Source organism: Macrobrachium nipponense, chromosome 37, assembly GCF_015104395.2.
Source record: "Macrobrachium nipponense isolate FS-2020 chromosome 37, ASM1510439v2, whole genome shotgun sequence".
In the NCBI taxonomy this organism is placed as follows: domain Eukaryota; kingdom Metazoa; phylum Arthropoda; class Malacostraca; order Decapoda; family Palaemonidae; genus Macrobrachium; species Macrobrachium nipponense.
In genome coordinates, this window is record NC_061097.1 from 45,942,127 (window position 1) to 45,961,699 (window position 19,573).

Below are 19,573 nucleotides of genomic sequence, written 5' to 3' on the forward strand. Positions count from 1 at the left end.
ATTCCTCTTGCCTGGAATGTAGCGGGCTGACAGCTCTACCGAGTGGGCCACAGCCCACTCGTGCACCTGCAATGTCAACTGGTGCAACGGGAGGGACACTAGGCCCCCTGTTTGTTGACGTATGCCACTACCGTGGTGTTATCACACATCAACACCACCGAGCGTTCCACCAAGCGGTCCTGGAACTCTTGGAGAGTGAGGAACGCTGCCTTGAGTTCCAGGACGTTGATGTGAAGGTGCTTGTCGTGACGATCCCACACTCCTGCAGCCAGCAACTCCTCCAGGTGTGCGCCCCATCCCTTGGTTGACGCGTCCGAAAACAGCAACATCTCCGGGGAGGGAGTGCAAAGAGGCACTCCTCTTAAGAGGTTCCTGTAATCCAGCCACCAGGCTAGGTCCTGCCTCACCTCCTCCGTGAGGGACACGGGGAAGTAAGGTGGGTCTGTTGCCTGTGACCAACTCTCCTTTAGTCTCCACTGGAGAGACTGCAGGTGAAGACGCCCATGAGGGACTAATTTCTCGAGTGATGATGGGTGGCCGATCACGACTTGCCACTGCTGACCTGACTGTTCTTGCCGAGACAGGAACTGGTAGGCTGCCTCCCTGAATCTGCTGATCCGCGAGTCTGCGGGGAAGACTTGCTCTGCTACCGTGTCGATCAGCATACCCAGGTACTTCATCCTCTGCTTGGGCTCGAGATCGGACTTCTCGAAGTTCACCACGTTCCCCAGACAGCGGCAGAACTTGAAAAGTCGATCCCTGTCCTGTAGCAACTGCGAACGGGAGCTCGCCAGGACCAACCAGTCGTCAAGATACCTCAGAAGATGTATCCCTATCGAGTGGGCCCAAGCAGACACCAGAGTGAACACTCGCGTGAACACCTGTGGGTGGTTGAGAGACCGAAGCAAAGTGCCCTGAATTGGTACAACGTCCCGTCGAGGATGAAGCGGAGGTACTTCCTGGAGGATTGATGGACGGGTATCTGGAAATACGCATCCTTCAAGTCCACCGAAAGCATGAAGTCGTTCTCCCTGATGGAGTCGAGCACGGAACGTGCAGTCTCCATCGTGAACCGAGACTGGTGAACGAATCGGTTCAGGGGAGAGGGATCTATCACTGGGCGCCAGCCCCCCGAAGACTTCTCCACCAGGAAAAAACGGCTGTAGAAGCCCGGTGTACGATCCCTGACGATCTCTACAGCTCCCTTGCTCAGCATGGCTTGGACTTCCTGCCGAAGGGCTATGTCCTTTGAGGTTCCAGGTACGTAGGTCTGAAGGTGGACCGGGTTGGAGGTGAGGGGTGGCCGAGACTCGAAGGGTAGTAGATACCCCTCCCGAAGGACGTCTACTATCCAGGTCTTTGTTCCGTAGCACTGCCATGTTGCCCAATGGCTCGCCAGGCACACCCCCCTTTCTGGCAGCAGGTGAGGGGGAACATCGTCCCTAGCGTTTCCCGCCTCTCTTCGACTTCTTCCCCATTCCCCCTCGTGGGAAGGAGGGCTGAGGACGACCGCCCCTGGAAGAAGTCGAAGGCAAAGTCTTTCCTTTGGGCTTCGACGATGCAATGGTCTTGGCCACAGAGGAAGTGCTAACCAAGCTCTTGGGCTTGGCCGCAGTCGTTCGAGGCTGCCCAGACGCCTTCGAGAATGCCTGGTGGACTAGACGGTCACTGTCATCAGTGCGCCGTCATTCCACAGCAGCGTCCACCATCTCTCCTGGGAAGAGAGAGGAGGAAATCTACACCGGTCCATTGCGAAGACCAGTGCCGCCTCATGCCCAGCCGCCCTGGCCACTCGGGTGAGGGCTGCGTCCCTACGCCGAAGTACCAGGTTGGCCTACAGGTTTGCCATCTGGTGGGCTAGGTAGGAGATGGCTCTACCTCCAGACTGACACAGCCTACCGAAAGCAGGGTCACCTTCGGGAGTGATATTTCCCGAGGTGGCCGCGACCTTAGACACCATATGGGACCACAGGTCTAACCAGGAGACTCCCTGGAATGCCGCCATGGCGGTGGATTCCAGTGCAAGTTCTTCTTGCTGCGAGAACCATAAGTTCTCAGACAGGAGTTGCTGCAGAGACACCCCCAGAGTTAGTCTAGCTAGCTCCGGGTTAACCTGTTTGGGCAGCATAGGATCTTCCGATGGCACATAAAATCTCCTCTGTCTCAGTAGAGGCGGGGGAAGTAGCTTGGAAGACCTGCTGGACTTTAGTGAACCCTCCTGTCCAGAGACAAGAGAGTCCACCTGGCCCAGCACCAAGTCAGCCAGAGCTGATCGCGGCAGACCCAAAATCGTCTTGGGTTCCTTCTTAGGACCCCAGAACGACTCGAGCCGGGACGTGGGCTCAGAAGGTGGGAGCGGCGATCCTTCCCAGAGGTCGTTGTGCTGACGAATCAGCGCAATAACCTCATGATCTCGGGAGTGACTGCATCTTGTGGAGTAGGACCGTCAAGTCCCTCCAACAAGAACGCCTCTCGAGACCCTCCTCCTTCGGAAGGAAGAACAGCGACAGACCCCTCCCGGTCTCCTCCTGCCACTTGCACATACGACCTGGTCGGTCCTAAGACCGTGCCTGGTTCGTAGGGTGTCGTGGTGGGACTGTGAGGAGCACGCTCCTCACGATCACTCCGGATCGCCTCGCTCTTTCCGGCGTAACCCGAGGAAGTTGAAGGGATCAGAGAGGAAGACCTGACGCTCACCCCTAACTCACCAGTAGAACCGGTGTGCTTGGGGGGCTGCGGGCGATTGCCAACCCGCGGTGGCGATTGAGCTGCAGGCCTGGTTGCGCAGCTCTCCTGGGGAGAGCAGCTGGACCGAGAACAGTGGCTCCGGTCCCATGCGTCAGAGGAGCTGCTGCTGGTCCCCCTACCCGCGGTCAGGGGACCTGCAGAGACAACTGTCGCGGTGGGAGGCAGTGAATGTCCTCACAGCACGTCGAACCGCTGGCCTAGCCTCAGCCCGCAGCCGGTCTGGGACCGTCGCGTCAACCCTGGTTACCTGCGGATCGCTACGAGAGCAATCGCTGGCCTGGCGGGAGTCACCTGAGCGACTCTCACCAATCTTCCGCTCCGTGCCTCGGTCCTGGCACCGAGCGAACTCGGAAGCCTGAGCCTTGGCTGTACCCGCAGGTGACCATACACTTGGTACCTCTCGCGAACGAGAGGCCAAGCCGGAACCTGGTGTAGCGGCAGAACCCCTAGCACCAGGTGAGGAAGTACTGGTGTTAGCCGGTACCCCTCTGGTCCCCGTCTTCTTCTTCCTTGCAGAAGGAGAGATGGGCCCACTCCCGAAGGAGCGGGAGGACCAGCGGAAGAACCCCCCATCCCACGGAGTGAGACGGGCCCTTAGAAGTTCCCGAAGGAGACTTCTTAGGGGGGGAGGAGGCAGCCTCCTTCTTCCTCGGCTTAGAAGCCTTGGAAGTCGAAGGGGAAGAGGCAGCAGCAGGCGACGACGAAGACAACAACGACACCTTCCTCCTCTTCCTCTTCTTCTTCGTCAGCTTCCTCAGGACAGACGTCAGGTCCTCCATCCAGGACGGAGCCGGGGATATTGCTGAAGCAACACGGCCCAGCTACACCTGTCCGGAAGGACCCGCGACTGGGGCAGCAACACCATGGGCAGGAATGATGTTGGCAGGGGCTGGACCAGGCACGGCAGGCACGACAGGAGCACCAGGTACAGTAGGAGGCGGAACAGCAATCAAAGACATCCTGGGTACAGGTGGAAGGTCCAGGGGCAAACTCTTGGGGCACCGAAAGTCAGGGGCTGAGGCAAGAGCGGCGAACCCGGGCGGCGGTGGCACGACCCTCCTCGGGAAACCAGCAATCGGGGCCTGCACCGCAGCTGAAGGTATTACCGTAGTAACATGCTGGGTATACACCAGGTGAGGAGGCGCGGCATACCCCGGGGTCGAGACGGTGGTGGTGGTGGTGGTGGTCACCGGTCCATGGGTGACCGGAGCAGCACCCGCCAGGTGATGCAACAGCCCTCGAACGCTCGGCGTCCCCTGGAGGCCCAGCGAGAACCATACCTGGCCGAGGTCGTCGCCCGCAGCAGGAGCACCTGAGGAGGCAAAGGTCGGAAGACTCCGAGTACAATTGAATGTCGGGGTACCTCGCCCCTCCTCTACGCTCGACGGATCGAGCGCAGAGAAGGAACGAGAAACCCACCCCGAAGGGGAAGGAGCCATACGCGGAAGCTGAGATGGCGGCAGGAAGGAAGACAACGTGTCTGTGACCAAGGGCGTCACCGGAGAACCCTCCGAGGACTCCCTGGCAGGCTTACGTCGCTTCCACCTACCCGCATAGAGCACCCACTGCTCCTCCGACCAAGAAATACACAAATCACAGGGCTCAGCCCGAGAGCATTCGCGCCCTCGGCACCGAGCACACAATTCATGAGGATCCACTTCTGTAAAGGAGCGAAGGCCCCACACTTACGGGCCTCCACACCAGGGCAAACTCTGCGGCTGATGGGGGGGCGTGGGGACGTCTGCAGCTCACAGGAATCCATTTCACAAAATCAATAATAAAATACAAAGCACACGTACTTACAGTATTTTACCATAGACACAAAGCGTACGACGAAAGGCGGGCAGAGAGGTGGAGAACACGTCTGTCAACCAGCACGGCCGAAAGCAAAGTGGATCTTCACCTTCCAGTCACGCGGTGCGCGGACTGTCGGACAAACAGTTAACTACTGAACTCCCTTGTTCGAAGCTTATGACCGGTTCTAGCTGCCGCAAGTTACATTCCTATTGTAAAGGACCGATGGTTTGTATTCAAATCGGAACAAACTACCATTCACCTCAACATCCCCAAAAAAGCACTTTTGTCATTGTTTCGTAATTTACTTCGAGAATAACGTAGAGGTATCAGTGTGCTGCCTGGATGGGCCACAACTCTTGACTGATGCTCATGGAAGTGAATTAAACTACTTTTTCAGGAAGGTGGCCAATATGCCGCCGTTCTGTCGTTTACCCTATGTGGTCCTCCACAACTGAAGCAAAATCCTGTAAATGAATGCTTATTGTTCTGTTCACTTTTCTCCTGTTTAACAGTGGCCAAGTGAAAAGATCTTACTGCTGCAGCTGCAGCCTCACTCTCACTCATATTCAAATCAAGGACACCACCAATCTGTTGTAATTCACAAGATATTTTTATAGTTTTTCCAAAAATAGGTTAAATGACCAAACAGCAACATGGCGGCCACCTCTCTTGGAATGCAGCCACTTCCAGAAAAAGTGCTTGAATTACATGCCATTAGGTAATATTTTGTAGTTTCGGAGAAAACACTTATTACTTTGAGAGGAGCGTAGAGGTCTTGGTGCACTGCCTGGATGAGCCACAACTCTTGACTGATGCTCATGGCAGCAAATTCAAGTATACTTTTTCGGGAAGGTGACAGCATTCCGGGATTGGTGGCCGTTGTGTCGCCGCCCGGACATTACCCCTGTTCAATTCAAGAACACCAATCTGTTGTAATTCACAAGATTTTATCAAGTTTTTACAAAAAAAAAAAAAAAGATAAAGTTAATAATGAAGTACATACAACAAATAGTTCATTATACTAGACTAGAAGGGAATCAAGACCCAAAAGGATTTGACTTTCAAGCCTATTGATCAGACTCAGCCAACAGACATGACTTTAGTAGTAGTAGTAGGTAGGCCTTTTGTAGTTTGGAATGCTACAAGAGGGAAGCCGTACAATTGGTCTATATACACAAATAATCTGCGCATTCTTCAATAAAACAGTCATTCCAAACTTATTTTTATCCAAACATTATACCTAATAGCTATCAATTTACGTAATCTGGATCGTGAGGTAAGTATACTATCTTCTAGTAGGTAAGTAGGAAAATGGCAATTTATTATCCTAATAACGTTGAAATTAATCAAATATAGGTAGGTAATTCTAAAGAATAGTTCCGCACCGACAGCAAGGAACGTAACTTGCCCCTGAGGGTTACCTAGTAATTACAGTCGTCCGAGTAAATATTACTTGAAATTCTTGTTCAAGAGGTAAAACTGCATAGAAAAACCACAACTCCCTTAGTTCAGGCCGCCGCGGAATAGTAATATAGATCTACCTCGATAGAAAATATTTGAAATAAGCTGTATCAGTCTTAAGTCTATAAAGAGAGTAGCGTAACTGTGTCCTTGGCCTAGGTATGCCTACAAGCGCCTTTAGGGCAAAGAAATTACGTTTCCAAAATGTAATTATGACTAGCCTAATCAAACGACAATTTAATGATAAAACTTACATTCACATGGAAATCCTTAAGTAACTGAGGTAAAAAGTAATTTCGTCCAGGGTTTTCTGTACGGAAGATAACCGGCAAAGAATGACATACTCGAGACGACGAGGCACTAAGCTTGGACCTGAATGTCGTCCAATGACAGACAAGTCACAAAGCAATTAAGATAAGAAATTCTTAGTTCTTATGCTGAATGCTGATAGTCATGTAGAGGTGAAGCCCAACGTATCGTACAACTTATAACAAAATCTACATACATATAGACTTCCGATAAAAATTTCATATTATGTAAAACAAACTCATATTCATTGTAATAATATTTATCGTATAATATACGGTTTGGCATTTCAATATTTTAAGATTTTGAAAGCCAATGGAAAACTATCATACGCCCGCCTGCGTGAATCGAATAGGCTCCGTTACGGCGATGTTTTATACATTATCGTGAAAAATTCCAGCTTTGCCTCCTTAACTCTCTTACATATATTAAAAATGAACTGTTAGTGATAACCTGTTATTATTAGATACCACATTTTAGAGCTGGAAACGCAAAAATATGTCTGTAAAAGAAACGTCGGTCATTTCTAATGTCTACCCTACATTTAGATCTCTGGTTATTAGAGAAAACGTTTAATGGTAAACTCTTATAAACACACGGCAAATTTTTATTTATCACACTGCGTTTAACTGGAATTTATTATTATATGATTCGCACTAGACATAGTATTATAATAATATTACACATCTATAGAGTAGTATCACGGTGAAATACTCATTCAATATCTCACGATATAAAATTCAAGAATTCACTGTCATTTCATGACTAAACCATCCTTATAAAGTCAAATTAAGTGTCGATCACAGATTATAGTATCCTAATAACGTTAAATAGAGCCTAAATTACAGAGTTTTACCCCTTACACTTGGCTAGAAGTAGAGATTTATTACCAAAAGAAAGTACTTCAGATTACAAATGTGCTAAATTAGCATAAGTTGCTATCGTTTGCAACGCTGTAAAAGGGAAAACTATTGCTTCGCATAGGAACTCGAGTAGGTACAAGATCAGCCTCTTCTAAAAACAAGAGAAACGCAAATATAGTGGAAATGGATACATCTGTTCGAAATTCTTATCATTTATACTAGAAATTTTAATTCCCTTACTCAACTTCTCACTTTATTGTTGCAGGCAATCAGACCAGTGCCTCCTTTTAGTAATAAAACTCCAAGAAAAAATACCTGCGAGAGAGACTTTTAAAAAGATGGAGATTTTCCATGTAATTTTACAATGCTTTATTAATTCTAGAATATATGCATTTCTCGAGAGCATAATACAGTAGACTAACATGGAACAAAATTAGCAATGCACTGTTATTTGCATTTTATAACTCTCCATTCTTTTCAATAACCTTCCCCTTTGCTTTTCTAATATTTCTACATGTTTTCAGTCATTTTGATCTTGTAAATTCCTCATCAAATGAACGTAAGCCCTGAACCAACCCTAAAAAATGAATAGATAAATTATTGAAGAACAAATGAGCAAACTTGATTATGACCTCTAGGTTATTATAACCATTATATTATGGGTAAAATACACAATTGTTGATTTTTCCACATGCTTTTTAGCATCATTATGTATCTTTTACATAATATAGCACGTCTCTTTCAATAATGTAACGACGACAACCCAACATATAGGTCTAATAATGTGCGGCCACGTAACATATTCACCTGCCAAGCAAGAGATCTAGGATTCGAATTCAGGATAAAAATGTGTAAATATGTATGCTCTGTTAAAAGCTCATTATGGGCTTAAGCAGTGAATTACGCACTTGACAGTTGACAAATTGACCGTGGCGAGAAAAGAAAGGGATTCTTCCGTATAACCACGAACAAGAACAGTGTAGCTTAATGATTAAATGACATCATTAGAGAGAGAGAGAGAGAGAGAGAGAGAGAGAGAGAGATAGAGAGACGAACTGAGAGAGAGGGGGGAGAAGAGAGAGAGAGAGAGAGAGGGGGGGGGGGGGGGGGGATTGCGGGCGTTTTCTGCATTAGTACTTACAATGGGAAAATATTTCTTAGAGTGAACCTTGGAAAATGGTATTTCTAGTTAAAATCTTACTATGTGCATTACTTTCATTGTAAAAATGATTATCTCGTGCCTCTAAGATAGCCACATGAGCCTATGTGCTAGAGAGTCCAGCATTTCGGTTGATTTAAAGATTAGTTGAACAGTGAACGCATCTCCAAAAACTAATGTATATGCTGGAAAAAATTCTGATAAACTGGAAATAACTGGTACTTTAGAATGGCTGCAACAAATTAACGAAGATAGCTGTGTTATATTTTGACTATATTTTTTCCACTTTTTCTCTTTGACCTTTCCTAACTAGCTGTAAAAATTCTTTCAGTTTGTCTTTAGCCTACCATTTTTCACCTCTAACATAAGAAGGAATCTTTCAGGCCAGCTTTGTGAAAAGAAGATATAGGTTAAATCAATTCCTTAAAATCGTTTATCTCGAAATGAATTTCATTAAAGAGCATACATACTTCCACTTGATAAATCAGACTTGCAAGAATCACAGGCATTATATGAATGAAGCACTAAGCTACTTACCTTCCATTTATTGATGGTGTTTAATTTGTCATTGGCACACAGGAGTTAAGCAGACTGTTAGCAGTTCACTAAATATCACCATGCACTTACGCACCAGTGAATAACAAAATGCCATAATGGATATCACTTGAGAGTTATTTGTTATTGAATACCTTCACTGACATAATCAACTCTGACATGAGATATTACGCTTATACTGGCCCAAGTTCAGAGATATGATGTCAAAAATTGCCATTTATTCCCCTTGAATAACATTTCCCAGTTTCTATGAAAATACGTTGATATATGATTATTTTGCTGTACAGAAGTAGTTTTATTATATTAACTATAGCAATGAGTTGGTATAAATTAGTATATTGATATTCAAAGTAATAAACCATTTTTTTGCACATTTTGTCCATCTCTATATAATTAAATGACGTATAATTACAGTGTTGTCAAACTTCTTCCTGTGGAGACTATGTATATATTATTTTCTTATTGTAAGGGCACATGCCAGTAATTTATGCTTGCCTTCTGGACGAAACCCCTTTTTTTGTATGTTGGGTTACGATTAAAGCACTTTATATTTGTTTTTAAATTGATGTTTGTTACGTAACCCTGTAATTTTGTAGATGTGACAACTATGTTATGCAATATACTCCTCCCGAGTTTTCTTGCAGGGTGGAAAGGTGAGGCTCTCCGATTCTAGCATCTGACTCCACGAAGGCAAGTAAAAGAAGATATTCTTGTAAGATCCAGCCACATCACCTCGTGAATCGTCGTCGCCATTGCAGTAACTTCTTCATAGGATATTCTGAGATCCTGTTTGCCATTTAAGTTTTATTTTATCGAAGTAACTACGTTTTGTTAATAATTTTTGCAGTAATGTGTTAGTTTTCTTGCTTCTTAACGTAATTTGAATAATTGTTCTGTTCTTTAAATATTAATTATATGTATTAAACCTTTAAATGCGTCTTTGTGAACCCGTGTGGCATCACCCAAAAAGAATTGGCGCAGGAAATACAGTTGATTGTTTCTTAACTGCACTTTTGTTGAATAAAATGCAAGGTTTCTTGACTTTTAAGTAAGTTACTAAACTCCTCAGCACTGTAACTTGGTCTCATTCAAAGCTAGTGCAGGAGGGCTTAAGGTTGAATGAAATCGTACCGAATGTGGCCCTAAAATTCAGTTTAGTTTCACCACATATGAGTTCGATTGAGCAAAGGATATGTGTAACATTCCTACCTCGTAGAACTTACACACCACAGCAACTAGGTTGGTCAAAATGAGGCCTGAAAGCCGATAGAATTAGTATATTTGATATGATTTTATTCAGCCACAGAAATTAACTTACTTATGAGAAAAAAACGCACATTTTCTTTGAACTTTGACACAACGTTTTCAGCGCTGTGGAACCGGAAAAGAAAAGTAGAAATTCTCTCCTACCTTTCAGGTGTTATTATGGCCTTTCGCCACTTCTCTAGACTGCTAACCTTTGTTAACATGCTTCGTTAAAGCTTGAAAATGAACAACGCCATATTCAAAGACATTCACATTGGTAGAGTTCGCTTTCGCTATATTTCAGCCACACAGACCAAATTCATCACCGAGTCCTAAGCAATACTGAGTTTAGGGGGCGCGTCGTCACCCTCGAAGCCATTACTGTCAAAGCATCCATTTCCTGAGGAAATAATAGCCTTTGGTATCCACAGCAAAGTTGCCAAGTACAAAACGATTTGAGGTAACGTCTGATGTAAACAAACATGACGTCACTTCATAATGGGCTGGAATAGCATATTATTAAATGCCAATGCAGGTTAAATACTTGTTATTAGTATACTGTATTTGAAGTTTCTGCATAAATTTATAGTAAATGTTAAGAGATCTAATTTCTTCTCCAGGTCTAGAATGCTACCTGGGGCTAAGATAAGGTGTAGTTTACGTCAGCACCAGCTAGGGTTTTACTTTGGTGGTCAGCAGACTCGTTTTGTGATACCTATACTTTATATTCAAAGACAGTTATGCTATTCTCTTTATATTCAAAGACAGTTATGCTATTCTTCAGCTTTAACCTAGAAGAAAAGCTATTCCTGATATTTAGGTGTTACCTAAGCTAACTTACATCGGGCAAATATTCTAGAATGGATAGCCTATAGATTACTGATAAATGAGGTTAGACCCCGAATGTTTTTTTTTGTTAATGTACTTACCCATTCAATCTGCGTAATCATAACCTTTACTGCTTCTCCCTATGCAAAGTTCACAGAGGTTGCCGTCTTGATTTTATTGTTAAGGTCATTCACTATTTGCAGTCACACAGTACATTATAGGCTAATTATGAGTGGTGCTACACATTTGTTAGCCTAGTCGTGTTACAGGGGGCTAAGGACATCAATTTGGCCTAAATTGAAAAGCATTGTTTTTTTATTTTTAAGGCCTATCTTATGTTACCTTAAAATTATATAGACTATAAATCAAGGAGAGTTCACATTACACAGCTAGTGTTGGGATGTTTGTTTGTATGGTGTTTTTACGTTGCATGGAACCAGTGGTTATTCACCAAGGGGACCAACGGCTTTACGTGATTTCCGAACCATGTCGAGAGTGAACTTCTATCACCAGAAATACACATCTCTCACTCCTCAATGGAATGGCTGAGTTGGGATGGGCTTGTGGAATTTCTCTTTTGGTTTCATGAAAAATTATTCTTCTTAGTACCTTTCTAAGTTTCCATATTTTACTTTTTAAAAATAGTTTTCAATTTCCATTATCTGAGTCTACTAAACTATCACTAACTGATGGTTCATAGTAACATTTCATGTTGAATATGGTTTTGCAAATTCTTAAAAACAGGGGTTTTGAACACTGTCACATGTTCAACTATTGCTTATTTTATTTTATAATATCTTGAAAACGTTTAAACTTACTGTGAGTGGTATAAAAATATACGAGTAGCAACCATGTTTACATATTTTGCTAGGTAAAGAGTGCTTTACCTCTTCTGTAAAGGATAGTGCAACTTTTAGATGCATAATTGGCTTTCTAAAATTGAGTTTTAAATGCAACACTGCTGGTCAGTAAACACGCATATTGTAAACCTAACTAGTACTTTAGAAAAACACTTACCGTATATACTCGCTTAACACGCGATCTCGCATATCATACGAACCCCAAATTTGCACCCTCAAAAAATTATTTGAAGCCCTAATTTTGGAGCTAATTTTATGGGGGTCGCATCTTACGAGATATAAAATTAGAGTATGTAAGAATCATATATTAGTATCATATGATAAAATACAAACATAATAGATATGCATCTTTTCCATGAATATTTTAAAAAGTTTTGTTTTACGTACTTCAATGCATCCAATAATATTATATGTATTTTCATATTACTATTGTCAATAATTTATAGTTGAAGTTAGTCCCACTACTATAAATTATTGACAATACTGAGGACCATAGAGGAACTGGCCAGCAGACTGGAGGTATTATTGTAGTTGATGCATTATTTATATACATACTATAATATTGGTTACACTCTTGTTGAATTACTGAGCAAGGGAATAACAGAAAAAATATCAGCTTACCTTACCTAATCTAATCCACTGATGAGCCACATTAGTAAAGGTGTAGAAAACTAAATAGGAGTCTGACACCAGTAACATTTTACTATGTTGTATTGGGCACTGTAATACTGGAAGTTACTTATTTTGAAAATGCTGCTAGGAAGCTATGGCCTATGAACCCTCCATGGGGCTTCTTGAATATATACTTGTGATGATACTCTTACAATATATATACTGTGTGATGATACTCTTACCATCAGCTCCAAGCCTTTTGTCCAACAACTGAATTATTTTGTATGGATGTCAAAAACATCCTATCAAAAACTATACATAGGACGTATGACTACATAAAATTAATGCGATCACATGGTGTTAATGAAAACACAGAATCCTAAGATTTACTTATTAAATAAACATATTTATAAGAGATAACAACATTTATAGACTTATTAACAAACTAGTTACTTTGGCTTCTTCGCTTTGTTCTTCACTCTTTTTACTAGCATGGATAATTCATGGTCTTCTTTTCCTTTGGCTGTGTTTACTCTCTTTGGGTCTGGCTGTTGAGGAACACAAAAAGTTATTATACAAGGTAAATAAATACTGTACATTGTTAACCTTAAATAAATACTGTACATTGTTAACCTAATATATAAGTTCATAAATTTCTGAAAGATAAAGGTACAAAATATCTAATTTACCCTCAAGTAACCCTCAAGAATTCTATCCTGCAACACTGTCAACATTATATAAACTGGAAATGAATATTTCTCTACCAAGTATCAGAATGAAGCATTGTTAAACATTTACTACAAGCCATAACAATATTGTTACTACCAAGGATGGTTACTCTAACCATCCTTGTCACAGTTCGAATAATGCTCTTGGATATCTACAACATCACTTTCCTAGTCAGTTAGAAACTAAATAACTAATTAAGAAATTTCCATTGTATTTATTAAAAGCCTAATAAAAACCCTATCAATGCTCTAAAGACAATGGTTTTTATGGTGGTCTGAACACCTTCAAATGTGTCAAAAATCACGCAAATCCTTGGGCAGCACTTTATAAATAAAGAATAATTATATGAACTTTATATTCTGTACCCATCCCTATCCTGCTACCTGGATCATTCATCAGCAATCCAAGAAGCTACAAGTCAACTGATATCATCTGGGAGCAGACGACACATACAAAATATGTCATTATCAATATTTGACATACTAGTTTTCACTAAAAACTGACTACTAACTCAAAAATCAAACTAAATTTAGTCAAGAAGAGAAAAATCCAATGTAAAAACATGAATTCTGGAAATTACTATAGTCAAGGAAAAACTTTTGGCAGGTGAATGGGGGAATCCTCTTGTTTGTAAACTAACTGTGGTGCCCTATGTAAAAAAAAATAAATAAATAAACAAGAAGCCTACCTAAATTAGGCACTCAGTACATAAAGTAAGTGGGTTTTAGAATCTGTATGAAGTGTCAATTTTGTTAGATGTCTAAAGGAAGAACCATACCATACTCACTAGATTTTCAAAGTTTTCTGCCATTCTTTTCTTCTGTACGCTATTAATTAGTTCATCAATTGCCTTGGTACGCTTAAACTGAGGATGGGACGGATCTATGTTGAAATCTCCTGATGTGAACAATCCTGAAAATCTTGTGTCCCCTGTGTCTACCTGGAAGGCAAAACCAAAATTCTGTTGTTTGAGTTGTCTCCGTTTTCAAAAATAAATTTTTCTTACTGTCATCAACAATCATTCATTGCTCTCAGACTCAATAACAAAGCTAAATTGTATAATTGACTGGCTGACTTGAAAGTAGTTATGAACCACAAAGAAAAGTTTTTATTTTTGCACAATAATACCTTTCATGAAACCTTACCTTAAATTCATCTTTATTACTGTCTTTCTCTTCAAGCTTTTTTGCCATTTTCTTTCTGGCATTTTTCTTCAACTTCTTTTTGGACTTTCCTTTGTGTTCTTCTATAATATCCCTCATGTTGAAATGCTTTTTCTCTTCTTGGTCTTCATCCATTAGAAGTAATTCTAAATCTCTCTGAAAAGGAAGTGTTGGTATAAATTTTTAACAAATATTTAGAATATGATTTTCACTTACACTACTTTGCATCGCAAACATGGATTAAATAAATGTTGTTATTAAAATAACAAAAGGAAGTGAAACAAAGAATACAGTATGTTTTGGTGTTAAGATTCAGCCTAAAAATCAGCAGTAACAATGATAAACTGCCCCCCCCCCCCCCCCCCCCCCCCCCCCCCCCCCCCCCCCTGCCCCCCCCCCCCCCCCCCAACAAAAAAGGAAATGTGCATTGTCAGGAATTCAGTAAAATTGTATTCCCTCAAAGTAATGAAATTATAAAACACTCTCTCTCTCTGACAATTCAATAAAATTTCATAATCTGACACCTTTTTTATATAGATAACCTGTTTTTCTAAAGAGAACTGAAACCAACTGAAATTGTTCTCACAACAAAGGATGATCTAATGACTGTACCAACATATTCAAGACATGTTCAACAGGAAGGCTGCTAGAAAAAACACTGAAAGAATGGACACCCTTTCTAATGAAACAACACACCACCTCAACAGTCATCTGCCATATGTTTTTTCCTATGATATATTTCCTCCCTCACAGTAATTATTTAAATTTAATACAATCCAAAATCCATTTTAATGGCCTCCCTAATCCCATTTAAGAAAAATGTACACTTATAGAGCAACAAGGGCAGTGATTTTGTTCTACCTAGAGAGATGCTGAACGGTTGCAGACATCATCTTTCACCTGACCTGGCAATCACCTTCTTATTGTATGCCAGTACCTTTCAATATCACAAAGAGCAATAGCTCAGCAACTTTGGGAAATTTAATGGGTTGGAATCTTCCAGTGAATTCTGAACACCTTTAACATGTTTCCGAGCATAGTGCAAGTGTGTGAGAATAGGGAATTCTTGAAACTTCAACTGCATTGGACACAGATTAAGGCAAATTTCAAACGGTGTTTATAATCAACATTTTTGCAAACTGCTGTTGTCTACAAGGATACTTAACTGTACTTGGGACCAAAGATAAGAAATCATAGAATTATAGGGTGGATAATTACATGAACTTTGGCATGTAACCCATTAAGACAGATATTGAGAAAGAAGTCCACAGTTATGTTATAGTAAAATTATGTCTGAAAATAAAACTATACACAGTGCTTTTGTAAGAATCTGAACAATGTAAATATAAATATATGCATATAAAAGTTTATATATGAGAGCTTTCGAAAACCAACTCATTTCTCCCTAAGGAGAATCAAACAGGTTCTCGAAAGCTCTTGGTAAATTTAAACTTCCCTCAGTCTGGATTTTTTCACTATTTTAGTGAATCATGTGATTATGAGATTTTTATACATAACAACAATAATAATAATAATAATAATAATAATGAACTAAGGAACCTCCGTAACGAGGCTATAATATTGACAATCAAAAGCCACAGTAGTGTTAAAATATATTATTGTACAATGGTAAAAAAATACAAGGAGAGACTTTCGGATACTGCTCCGTATCCCTCTTCAGTCCTACTGACGGTCAAACAATGGAGGGAGCGTTACAACAGTGAAAAAAAAAAAAAAAAAATATATATATAACAACTGGTTCAAGGCGGATGGATCTAAGTGTTGGTCAGGTAATCCCCGTTCGGTTGTTTCTGTTGGCGAGACGGCTGGAACGGCGAAGTGGTCGTTCAGGTGATTCCAGCTGAGCAGACACTCCATCGGTGCCATGACTTGAAGCTGTAGTAACCTCAGTCATCTGGGATAAAAGAGAGGTGGGAGCAACAACAGGGGTCTCACAATCACCGGACATATGAGTCCTAAAATCGTTGACAAAGTGGTCAATTATTAAAGAATGGTTAAAACTATCTTCATCAGTGAAGGTTTTGTTCCCTTCAAAAGCACACCCCTTTCTAATAGCAGCTCCTTCCACTAGGCGACGAACACCAACATCCCCACTCTTAAAAATGACAGAGGCACCATTCCAATTGATGTTGTGTCCTGGAACGAATGAATGTGAAACAAGGGCATTATTCATTGCATGGAGTTCAATAGGCCCTACGATGTTCAGAAAGTCTTACATCCAAACCCCGCCCACTTTCTCCAAAGTATTTTTGAGGGCAATTGGCACAGGGAATTTGATAAACACCGGGTGTTTTCCTAATATCATTGTTGTTATTGTTGCACACTAACCGATTTCTGATAGTATTTTTAAAATTGAAAGCAATTTGAATTTCTTTTTGCTTACTATTTGCAAGATAGCAGGTATTTTCCAGTTTCGGATTGTAAGCTATGGATAAATACTTCTTATTTTTGACCACATTAGGATTACCTGCTGCACTCATACCGTAATATATTCGTTTTGCTTTAGAGACAGCTCTTTCTATAATGTGAGTGGGATATTTCAGACCCTTAAAAACATTGAAGATATGCTGAAGCTCAAGTTCTAAAAGTTCGATATCACAAATACGAAGGGCTCTAAGACAAAAGTTGACAATAATATTCGCTTTTACCCTCAACGAATGAAAGGAATAGAAATGAATGTACCCCTCAGCATTAGTACTTTTACGAAACACCGAAAATTTAAACCTGTTACTTACGTTATCTCTAATAACCAAAACATCCAAAAATGCAAGCTTATTATCTTCCTCCAGTTCAACAGTGAATTTAATTGAGGGTACAATGCTATTGGCACAGTCAACTAGCTGTTGTAGCTCTGACCCAGACCAGTGGCTTAATGTGTGGATCACAATGTTCTAAAATACTTTTCTCCACGAACTCCATGCATAGATTGGACAAGATGGGCGATAATTTTGAACCCATAGACACACCAAACAGTTGCTTATAACAAATATTGTTAAAGTAAAAATGATTAGTAGATACGCACAATCTAACTAATGCCAAAAAAGGTTCTAATGGAATGGGGATGTGTAACTGTTCTTCTAAAATCTTTGCCCTAAGGTTATCTAAAACATATTCCAAAGGAACATTGGTGAATAAAGCTGTGACGTCTAAACTAACCATCCGCCTCAATTAAATTCACTGTTGAACTGGAGGAAGATAATAAGCTTGCATTTTTGGATGTTTTGGTTATTAGAGATAACGTAAGTAACAGGTTTAAATTTTCGGTGTTTCGTAAAAGTACTAATGCTGAGGGGTACATTCATTTCTATTCCTTTCATTCGTTGAGGGTAAAAGCGAATATTATTGTCAACTTTTGTCTTAGAGCCCTTCGTATTTGTGATATCGAACTTTTAGAACTTGAGCTTCAGCATATCTTCAATGTTTTTAAGGGTCTGAAATATCCCACTCACATTATAGAAAGAGCTGTCTCTAAAGCAAAACGAATATATTACGGTATGAGTGCAGCAGGTAATCCTAATGTGGTCAAAAATAAGAAGTATTTATCCATAGCTTACAATCCGAAACTGGAAAATACCTGCTATCTTGCAAATAGTAAGCAAAAAGAAATTCAAATTGCTTTCAATTTTAAAAATACTATCAGAAATCGGTTAGTGTGCAACAATAACAACAATGATATTAGGAAAACACCCGGTGTTTATCAATTCCCTGTGCAATTGCCCCTCAAAAATACTTTGGAGAAAGTGGGCGGGGTTTGGATGTAAGACTTTCTGAACATCGTAGGGCCTATGAACTCCATGCAATGAATAATGCCCTTGTTTCACATTCATTCGTTCCAGGACACAACATCAATTGGAATGGTGCCTCTGTCATTTTTAAGAGTGGGGATGTTGGTGTTCGTCGCCTAGTGGAAGGAGCTGCTATTAGAAAGGGGTGTGTGCTTTTGAAGGGAACAAAACCCTTCACTGATGAAGATAGTTTTACCAATTCTTTAATAATTGACCACTTTGTCAACGATTTTAGGACTCATATGTCCGGTGATTGTGAGACCCCTGTTGTTGCTCCCACCTCTCTTTTATCCCAGATGACTGAGGTTACTACAGCTTCAAGTCATGGCACCGATGGAGTGTCCTGCTCAGCTGGAATCACCTGAACGACCACTTCGCCGTTCCAGCCGTCTCGCCAACAGAAACAACCGAACGGGGATTACCTGACCAACACTTAGATCCATCCGCCTTGAACCAGTTGTTATATATATATATATATTTTTTTTTTTTTTTTCACTGTTGTAACGCTCCCTCCATTGTTTGACCGTCAGTAGGACTGAAGAGGGATACGGAGCAGTATCCGAAAGTCTCTCCTTGTATTTTTTTACCATTGTACAATAATATATTTTAACACTACTGTGGCTTTTGATTGTCAATAATAATAATAATAATAATAATAAAGAAAGACAAGAGTAAGGGAAGTATAGCCAGGAACTACAGGCCTGTCACCTGCCTACCAATAATGTGGAAGTTACCTACAGGTATCATTAGCAAAGGGCTATACAACTACCTAGAGGATACAAACACCATCCCCCACCAACAGAAAGGCTGCAGAAGGAAGTGTAGGGGCACAAAAGACCAGCTCCTGATAGACAAAATGGTAATGAAGAACAGTAAGATAAGGAAAACCAACCTAAGCATGGCATGGATAGACTATAAGAAAGCCTTCGACATGGTACCCCACACATGGCTAATAGAATGCCTGAAAATATATGGGGCAGAGGAAAACACCATCAGCTTCCTCAAAAATACAATGCGCAACTAGAATACAATACGTACTTACAAGCTCTGGAATAAGACTAGCAGAGGTTAATATCAGGAGAGGGATCTTCCAGGGTGACTCACTGTCCCCACTACTCTTCGTAGTAGCCATGATTCCCATGACAAAAGTACTGCAGAAGATGTATGCCGGGTACAACTCAAGAAAAGAGGCAACAGAATAAACCATCTGATGTTCATGGACGACATCAAGCTGAATGGTAAGAGCATCAAGGAAATAGATACCCTAATCCAGACTGTAAGAACTGTATCTGGGGACATCAGGATGGAGTTTGGAATAGCAAAATGTGCCTTAGTCAACATACAAAAGGGCAAAGTAACAAGGACTGAAGGGATAAAGCTACCAGATGGAAACAACATCAAACACATAGATGAGTCGGGATACAAATATCTGGGAATAATG

The 19,573-nt window shown here is 41.4% G+C and overlaps 2 protein-coding genes across 4 annotated transcripts in view; both read right to left on the bottom strand.

Moving 5' to 3' along the window:
• The window catches only part of LOC135209224 (uncharacterized), a 55,260-nt gene extending 44,456 nt beyond the window's left edge, over window positions 1–10,804 (bottom strand). The window contains exon 1 of one of the 3 annotated variants that reach the window (XM_064241918.1): window positions 10,300–10,804. The gene's annotated coding sequence lies outside the window, so the exon portion shown is untranslated. Of the gene's footprint in view, window positions 1–6,260; window positions 6,401–8,871; window positions 10,265–10,299 lie in introns of those variants that run through there. The other 2 variants (XM_064241920.1, XM_064241917.1) reach the window with 2 other exon arrangements.
• A 2,007-nt stretch (window positions 10,805–12,811) lies between these two features.
• The window catches only part of LOC135209223 (ESF1 homolog), a gene marked incomplete at its 5' end in the record, with an annotated part of 41,284 nt that continues 34,522 nt past the window's right edge, over window positions 12,812–19,573 (bottom strand). The window contains 3 exon segments of the mRNA XM_064241916.1: window positions 12,812–12,982; window positions 13,951–14,103; window positions 14,309–14,482. Coding sequence (XP_064097986.1) covers window positions 12,884–12,982; window positions 13,951–14,103; window positions 14,309–14,482 — 426 coding nt within the window.